At 43.0% G+C, this 8,902-nt stretch overlaps 2 protein-coding genes across 2 annotated transcripts in view; one reads left to right on the top strand and one right to left on the bottom strand.

The window, feature by feature from the left end:
- Positions 1–4,425: 4,425 nt before the first annotated feature.
- On the top strand, positions 4,426–4,728 carry SNN (stannin). Its single transcript, XM_010192106.1, has one exon. It carries the CDS (start codon positions 4,426–4,428, stop codon positions 4,726–4,728), a length of 303 nt encoding a protein of 100 aa, XP_010190408.1.
- Positions 4,729–7,077: 2,349 nt separating this feature from the next.
- LOC104546655 (thioredoxin domain-containing protein 11-like) overlaps positions 7,078–8,902 on the bottom strand; it is a gene marked incomplete at its 5' end in the record, with an annotated part of 6,358 nt that continues 4,533 nt past the window's right edge. Inside the window, one exon of the mRNA XM_010192096.1 lies at positions 7,078–7,705. Coding sequence (XP_010190398.1) covers positions 7,078–7,705 — 628 coding nt within the window. The remainder of the gene's footprint in view (positions 7,706–8,902) is intronic.

Genomic DNA, 8,902 nt, shown 5'->3' with positions numbered 1-8,902 from the left:
TTCCCTGCCTGCTCGTACCAGAAGCTGGGGGTTGGATGTCGTTATGGAGCTCTGGAGAGCAAAGAGCAAAAGGTACTGGGGATGTGCAGCATCCAGAGACCAATGTGATCCCTCTGCACAGGGGAGGAGCGAGGAGGAAGCCTTGCCAAACAAGATCCAAAACCAGTGTGACCTTCACCTTTCTAATAAGGTGATTCTGAAACTGGGTAGACTCTGAGCCTGAACTTTTGAGCTACTTGGTACAGGTATGTGATAGATTTTTTTTGGATATTTGCAGTCTTAAAAGATTTCAGCTGTGTATAGAAACTGCTTGAATATCAGGAATGCATGGGTGCTATCTAGCTGCTGTTAGACTAAGCCATTAGAAAACCCAAAACCACACCTTTGAAGAACTACCTTGAATGTGTAAATAGAAAAATATTTCAGCAAACTTAATGTTGTCTCCTCAGCAATTTTTCTGACAAATCAAGAATTAAGGTATGTCATGGGATGTACACAGTGCGTTAATTCTGATAACTGAATGTCAGAAGGGACCCTGTTATCTTACCAGGACAGACCTCTCATTAGAGCTTGGCGCAGATGCAGCACTGACAAATACAAATCTAGAACACGACAGATGCTTTGCCAGCCGTACTATTGCTTCTGACTCAAACATGGTCTGAACACTGGAAACCTGCTTCTAGTTCTGCATAAACCGGCTGGTTTGCCTGAGGAGCAGTTACAGCATAAGCCTGTTTCACTTGCTATGCTACTGAGAAAGTCAACCTCCTCTTGAAATGCTGTTGCTGTGTCTGGGGAACTTTGTAGACTGCTGCTCTTCCTTCTTTATCTTACTGTCCTCTGTAAAATAGTAACTTGTGTGACTTAGCTTGGTGTAAAGCTTTAAAAGTGATTCTTGATTAAGTGTAAGGTACTGCTGCACCTCACCAAGGAAACTAACTGCTGTTCTGGTCAGTGCTGTTACATATTGGTTATTCTAGTGTTTCTAACAGTTACTGAATGTTAAGTTATTGCAAGACTCTCCATAACTAATTAGCCACAGAAAAGCCTTTTATTTTATCTGCCTTCCGTTCTTATTCCTCCTCACAAATATAATAAGGGTTGAGAGAAGACTTGCACTGAAGGCTTTTATTAAACAGCTCCCTGCTTCTAAAACAGTCTCTGACCAAGCCCTGGTTTGTGCAAGGTAACCTGGCTTTATCAGAAAGAAGTGGCATTAACTGGAATTAATTCAGAATATGAGTGATCCCACTTGGTTTGAAGTGGTGAAGCCTGAGCACTGCTGTGTTGTAAAGGCCTGACTATGGCTGGGTGGTGTGGGTGCTGTACAGGCTTGTGTGCCAATGGTAGAATTCCAGCCCTGATCTTCCCAGAGGGTTTTGCCCCTCATCTTCCACTAGCAGAAAGGATGCTCATGTGATGAGTATGCAGCATTCCTCATACTAGCAGAAGCAGTGGTATTAGCAATGCAACTGTGGTGTTAAACAGAACTGTTCAAGAAAAGTAAATAAGAATTGGGTACTATGTAGCTCTCCACACAAGGATAGCAATAAATGCATACTTCTGTTAACTCCTCTGAACTGCTCCTGTGCATGCTTTGTTTAGAAAAAGCACTTTTTTGAACAGTGGACTCCTGTTCTAGCTGTACTGCTCAGGATCCCAAAAGAATTGGAATGGCAAGAGCCCAGTGTGTTACCTGATGAGACAAAGCCTTGCCTCAAGACAGAGGTCTGCACCCCTAAAGAGCCCTGTTTCTCCCTCAAATGGGAACTAACAGACCTGCCTGTATTTTCCAGGTCAAACTGAGAGCATTGCAGTCTGTAGCTGTTAAAAAGTAAGAGGGAGAAATACATATATTCTCTTACAGTCCAGATAGTCTTCTGTTACCCAGACCTAACATCTAGCTTTTGCTTTCAAACTTGTTTCTCAAGACTGCCTGCAAAGGTCTGTGCCTTGCTATTATTCTGAGATCTAAAGACAGCTTGCCATAAGATCCTGGTGATACAGATGATGGTGATGTGCAAAGTATCATACCTTACACAGCTGATGCCATCTACTCACTTGAAGTCTGTCAGAGGGGTAGCATTTGCAACGCTGGTTTCCAGTTTTAAAAACTTTTCTAGGTGACAGTAAGTAGTTGTAATGAAAAGTTAAGTGCTGTACCAAACTGCTGAAGAGAAACTGTGCTAGCAGGTTGTCACTGCTGCTAGCAGTTGTGCAAGCTGCAGAAGAGGGCTCAGTGCAGTGCCTGCATGAGAAGCAAGGTCAAGCATCTCTTATGCTGATGCTATACTTTTGTGGCTAGACCAAACAGTGCTGCAGTCCAGACATGCCCTGAGGAAAATTAACTACGTGAAAGTCACTCTTAATCACCCTCAGCTGATCACGCTGTGTTGAATGAGCATTGCAGAACAGAGATGTTGGTGACAAAAATAATATACCTCTTCAGCTGCAGTGGGCACGTAGCTCTGCTGAGGGGGTGCAGTGTGGGTAACTTGGTTCTGTTTTCTTACTTAGGCAAAGTTGGGTCTGCAGGACTCGGTTGGTTATATCAGGTACACAACAAACTGTTGGTTGCTGTAGTTTAGAGCTGAAAATGTAGCCAGTGTGTGTGTGCAAGTCAGTGATGTGACACTGGACCCTAATGACACTTAGGCTGAACTAAACTGAATCTTTAGTGGCTATGTTCTTGCTGTAAGGGCTATGTGGCAGCGTGCAATGGGTCTGCCATTCCATCAGACACTGGGGAATGAACTTCAGTCTCTACCTTGAGTTCAGTTGGTAAAGATACCGCACTGTAATTGTCTTGACTTTTTCCTGTTGAAATGCTGGTGAGAATTAAAATGCAGTGGGTAACACCCGCAGTAACCTAATGGTTCTGACTCAAGGCTGGTTAATACCAACTCCTCCCGAGGGGTTTGTATGAAGATGCTGCTGTTGCAGCTGAGACTGCAAGAAGGATGGTGAGGAAGTGCCTCTCCTGGAAAGGCATGTGGCCCTCAACAGACTGGTGCTTCTGGCAGCCAGAAGATACTCCTGTTACTCCACAGCCCATTGGTGGCTGCATGTCAGGTGAAATGCAGATGTTCTGCACTTGCAGCTGACTGTAGAACCTGCAGGGGCTTTATCTGTTGTAGCTGGAATTGTAGCACTGAGCCCTAACCTGACTCCTGTAGTACACAGGTAAGTTCCCAGGTAGGAACTGGCTCTGGTCTCAAGTGTTGGTGTGTTTCTGTCATGTGAAACAGCTGGGGTAGTAGGAAAGGAAATTTAATGAATAAATGATGTTGTCTTATGTTCCAGTTGAAGTGGAGGAATATAGAGCTATCAGCTCTGTAAACAGTAACTGAAATTTAAGACAAGTCTCTCATGACCCTTTAAATACTGTTGTGAATTTGAAAGTGGAAGTAGCAAAAGATGTTCCCTATGTTTATGTCAAAACCCTGCAGCAGACTAAGGATCTCTTGGAGTTCTCTTCTTTCCCATTTTCCTGCCTGCTCCCTCTGTTCCAATTTCAGCTGCAGTCCTAACGCACTACCTTGTTCTTGTGGTTTGAAAGCCACTAAGAGAAGCAGAGGCTTAAAATTATGATCTTCCCTGTGTATTCTTTTGATTCTCAATAAATGTAGCTCTACCTGCTGCTTCTGAAAAATCCATACAAAGCAGCATCTGTTGTTTTTACCAGGTCAATGAACAAGCAATTACCATGTAGTCAACCCTCTTTAACAGACCAATGTTACGGACAGACTTATAGTAGTTCATTAGCACTGCAATTACCTTTGCAGTTAGCTTACAAATCTGGAACTGTTAGTATGAAAGAAGGATGATTTGTAAATTAGATTTTAAAAAGGGCCAGATTCCTGACATTCAAATACGCTGTTTCTATAGGTTTCCTTTAGGAAAACTAAAGGTAGCTGAACTGCTACCTTGTCATGGATTTGAGCTCACCCATGATTTAGCATTTGTATGACACAGTTTAGTATAGAGAGGTTTAAAACTATTTAACTTCCACATAGTCTGTCACGTGTACGTGTCTTGTCTCCTCTTGTCTCCTAGTACTTGGGTTGTTCCACCTTAGCACATGGTCAGTCTGCTATCTTGACAAGCACGTCAACAGTTGAAACAAGTTTAGCTTTCACTTGCTTTAGTTTGATGTAGAAACCTGCATCTTCAAAGACAGTTTTAAGAAACAGCTTAAAGCAAGAACCGTAGGATCGTGCGAAGCTCAAAGCACTGAATGCAAGAGGGTCACACACACCATTGTGAAGGCTCTCAACCATGAATGTAATGTTGCTGACTATGGTAAAACTGTCCAACTTCAGGAAATGTCTGTTTTTCCACCCCAGGAGTTGGAAGATGCAGCAAGCCTGACAGTGAAGACTGAAGAACTTCCTTAAAGAAGTCTGGCAGTCTGAAATAGTGACCATGTCTATGGATCACAGCCCCACCACTGGAGTGGTGACTGTTATTGTTATTTTGATTGCTGTTGCAGCTCTTGGTGCCTTGATACTGGGCTGCTGGTGTTACCTGCGTCTGCAGAGGATCAGCCAGTCGGAAGATGAGGAGAGCATTGTGTGCGAAGGAGAAACTAAAGAGCCCTTTCTTCTGGTGCAGTATTCTGCTAAAGGACCTTGTGTAGAGAGGAAAGCTAAGCTAACTCCAAATGGCACAGAAGTACACACTAACTCGGAGCAACATGTGTATGTGGACTGTGCTTATTGTGTGTAACCAGAACCTCTGTACTGTGAAGAACCTGGTCACGTGCATCCTAGTCACAGAAAACACCCTGATGGGGCTTAAATCAGCTTTGTTTGCAACTGCATGCACTGAGAAGTTGCACTTTGCATCAGCTGTGTATCCGAATTCCTCTGTGACAGGAGCTGACTCGCCTGACATAACGTCCATTGCTGGCAATGGACACAGGGATTCATTGGTGTGAAGAGACTACTAGTGGTTTTTGTTACTTGAATGTTTAGTTGAGCTTATTCTGATGGAGCTACTACTGTAATGTGAACTATTTTACAGCTGTGAACTGTAACTAGGCTGCCAGCAGCTTTTTGCTTTGTGTTCCACAGCAGATGGGAATAATATGATGCAATGTAACACACGAGGGGACTCCTGAACCACAACTGCAGATGGGATTCCAGACCTTGGAAAACAGATCTGCAGTTCAAGCTTGTTTCTGCTGCTAACAAGAGTGCATAGTCATGAAGGCAGAACTTCTACTCTTAAGTTGGACTGATACAGAATACTTTCTTTGAAAAGAAGGTGTAAGCCTTCAGTAACATGTTGAGGGAAGAAACATGGGAGCTACAAGAAAAGAACTGGTTTCCTTTAGTTGTGGCTAGGTGGGTTAAAGCAGGTTTTGGCTGCTAGAACTGAGTTATCCAACTGTGTAGCTACTGCAAGGAAACTGCCATATTGATGGATTCCGACCTGGGAACTAATGATGGATGCTGAACTCTCAGGGATGGTCCAGAAGGTTTCCAGGAGTCTGAAATGGCAGCAGAGCAGGCTTTTCTCTTCTGTAGGTCTGCATGCAGAAACTGCAGAAGTGGATGCTTATTAAAACTGCCCTAAGTGCAACTAGTAGGAATTTTTCCTACAACCCCTGCTTGTGTACTTAGCAGTTAAAGTATATATATGTTAACGGCCTGTTGTAAAAAGGCATTTTAGTCTACAAAGTCAGCTGTAGAATTCAGCTAATATGTCTTGTAGATAACTCTCTTGATTTAACTGATAAGTTTCCCTCTTTCCTATAAAAACAAACATTGATATGAGGAAGGGTGATTGCTGGTCAGTTTGTAAAAGACTAGCTAGCACTGGTGAAGTCCTTCCAGATAAGGACCTCCATTCTATGTCCTGTCCTGTGCTATAGTTCAGCTGTAGGAACTGTAAAAAGATGTGTTAAAGGGAGGGTTCTGGACCTCAAAGATGTGGGGGCAGAAAAGGGAAAAGGACCACCACTGAGCAACAACGGCAGCTTTTGTACTCCAACCCTGAGGGCAGGCACACGTGCTTTGAGGCTGCTGCTGTGTTTTCTGTGACTTTGTAAATAGCTGGAATTTTTAAGCATTTAATTGCCTAGAAAAAGAGCTACTGTAAATCTGTTCCCTGAGATACATTACAAATAATGAAGTCCAAGTTCTTCAGCTCTATAGGAAGCATTAGATGTGCTTCTTGTACCTGTACATGCAGAGTAACTAAGGAACACAGGCCTAGCAAGCTTGCTTGAAAACTGTAACTATATGCCTAGACAAAGTCTTGTCCCTTTCTTCTACAGTAAGATGTTGACCTGCAGTTTTAGTGCAATTTTCTTTTTAATTGAAGGCTATGATCTGGAGTAAAATTAATGCTGTCAGTAGCAAAGAGCTGCTGTTGCCTCTTGAGTAAAATACGGGGTACAGCTGATAGCGCGCTGTTCTTATGGCCTTCTTTGAAGAGCTGAGTCTCATGAGACTTGTGTGTACAGCCAGAAACCACACACTAGACACCTTACAAATCAAGGAGAAAAGGATTAATTCAGAAAGACTTTTAGTTTTCAGTAGAGAGCTGTTCACACGTGGCTCCTGCAGGTTTCAAGCCGGTCAGATACCTGGTGTTCAGAAGGAGATGAAGTTCTAGAGCAGAATAGTTGCAGCAAGATGACCTTGTCCATTCAAGTTTACTGATTACACAGATGAAATCTCTACTTTAGTTCAGCAAAAAGAACGCAATGTAAATGGCAAACTTCAGAAATTACAGAGAAGGAGAAATCAAAGGTCTAATTTCTCTTCTAGCAGCTGTAAGAGAACCAGGGAAAAAGAACTGGTCTGCAGGCAGGGGTTTCACACTGCCCCCAAAAATCAGCATCTTTAAATGGATGGATGTTGCAAATGAGTGCAATAAAGTGCAGAAAGTGTTTTCCATTCTCCTCTCTAGATGTGGGCATAAGTTGTTCAAGTATACAAAAATATTCCATTTGATTTTTCTTTTTCTAGATCATGTGGGGGAAGAAGTCTTTTATTTACAAAGAATTTCAATAAAATTTGCATAAATACCTACCCAATACTGCATCATCTGCCTTTGTGTAAGCCATCATTCTGTCCTGTTTGCACTACTGTGCTCTGTTTCTACTGTATCAGTATTGTCAGTCCTTTGTTCTTCTAATGTGGCAGCAGCTGTTGAAACGGATACATCATCGTCTTCTGAAAGTGTTTGCTCTGACTGGAGGGATTCTTTCATTTCATCCTTGCTCAGTAGCTTTCCTTCCTTTGATGCCACCAGGATTCTCAGTAAAGTGTTCTCTTTAAGGAGGTTTTCTGATGCATCAGCCAATTCTTGAAGCTTTTCAGCCATTTCGAGTAATTCTCGGTTCTTCTGGTCGTACGTGGCCTGTAAGCGCTCACTGTGGAGCTGCAGAGTCCTGTGCTGCTTTTCCAGAGTGTGTTTTTGCTGCTGCAGTCTCTGTTCCTCTCTCCTGGCCTCAGAGAGCTGTGCTTCCAGCTGGCCGTGGGCCTGATGAAGGGCACTGATTTCTGACCTTAGCTTCTGAATCTCTCTCTCCAAGTGGGAGATGTGTCCTTGCTGCAGAACCGTCTCTTTTTGTAGGCATTCTTTGGTACAGGGCTCTGCTGAAGAAAGACTTGAGTGTTGCAAAATAAATTTAAGGAGATTAGGAAGGTTAACTGGAAAGTCTTCAGGGAACTTCACACTTTGCTCCTTCCTAGAAAAACATAGTAAGGTGTTATTAAAACACTGAGATAGGTGAGCAATGATCATTTTATCGAAGCATCTGTTGTTCAACTCCAACTTGGTATCTTGTTTTTATCAAGAATGGTGAATACAGCAGCTAAGAGAAACCTGAACTCATCTAATAAAGATAGAGCACCCAGTATTTTCTTTCAGTGAACCCTTTTACCTGTGTTCCACTGGTGCTGTAAGCACTGGATGGGTATTTGAGAGCAACATTTTCTGCCAAATTTCAGGAAGCGAATTTTACTTGTTCAAAAAACCCTAAGTATCCTAATTCTGAGTTACAGGCTTGAAGTACACATGGCAGCACCACTGCTGGGCAGGTGTGATCAGAGGATACTGATGTTACCAGCTGTTAGTAAGCTAAAGGAGAGCATTTAAGTGTTCCCAACTATACATATTCAAAATTATGCCCAGGTGTACAAAGCCCTCTGATGGGAAATTACTATTTTAACCATATGTGTATATATTATTCCCAGAAGCAGCAGATAATGTGTTCCAACATCAGAAGGGTATTGCAAGGAGCAGAAAAGTACAGTTTGTTTTTAATACAGTAAGCAGTCACTTAAGTCAAAAGCAAAGCTGTTCTGCTGTCAAAAAAATCAAATATTTTTATTTGTTCCTCTTACTTCTTTGTCTTTATACTGCTGAGGTGATCAAGGAAGCAAAACAAACGAGTCTGGTGGTGGTTGTGGTTTGTTTTGGGTTGGCTTTGGTTTGGTTTGTGTCCCTGAAGCTCACTGCATAGCTGTGAACACTAAGCCCAGCAGATGAAGAGGCAGGCCCATGGCTTTCTGCAGCAGCATAAACTGTTCCTCTTCACCTGAGGAGAGTCTAAGCTCCTTGGAGACCAACAAGTACCAGATTTCTTCCTCACCCAAAAAGACACCCACAACCTCCAGCCGTGTCACGTGTTAAAGTTGCCATCCTTCCCAGAGCACACACATTTTATCAGTCACAAAGCACAGGAGATTACACTGTCCTCTCAGGACTAGAGAGGAACTACCTCTTAACCTGCTCTTTCTGAACCAGTTAAGCCTTCAACCTTTCACTCAGCATGTTCCAGGCTAACCAGAGTTTGCTGCCTGCTGCAGCAGAGCAGTGACAACGTTGAACTGGGAAGCCAGCTGATGGACTCCTCCTCTCTAAACCAGCCTGCCTCTGCTTG

Source organism: Mesitornis unicolor, unplaced genomic scaffold (genome assembly GCF_000695765.1).
Source record: "Mesitornis unicolor isolate BGI_N332 unplaced genomic scaffold, ASM69576v1 scaffold46070, whole genome shotgun sequence".
NCBI lineage: Eukaryota > Metazoa > Chordata > Aves > Mesitornithiformes > Mesitornithidae > Mesitornis > Mesitornis unicolor.
Note: the sequence above shows the minus strand (reverse complement) of the source record. Positions and strands in the feature narration are given on the sequence as shown.

Bases quoted from the DNA above. Each gene is read 5' to 3' on its own strand.
- SNN (XM_010192106.1), top strand. From the start codon at position 4,426: ATGTCTATGGATCACAGCCCCACCACTGGAGTGGTGACTGTTATTGTT.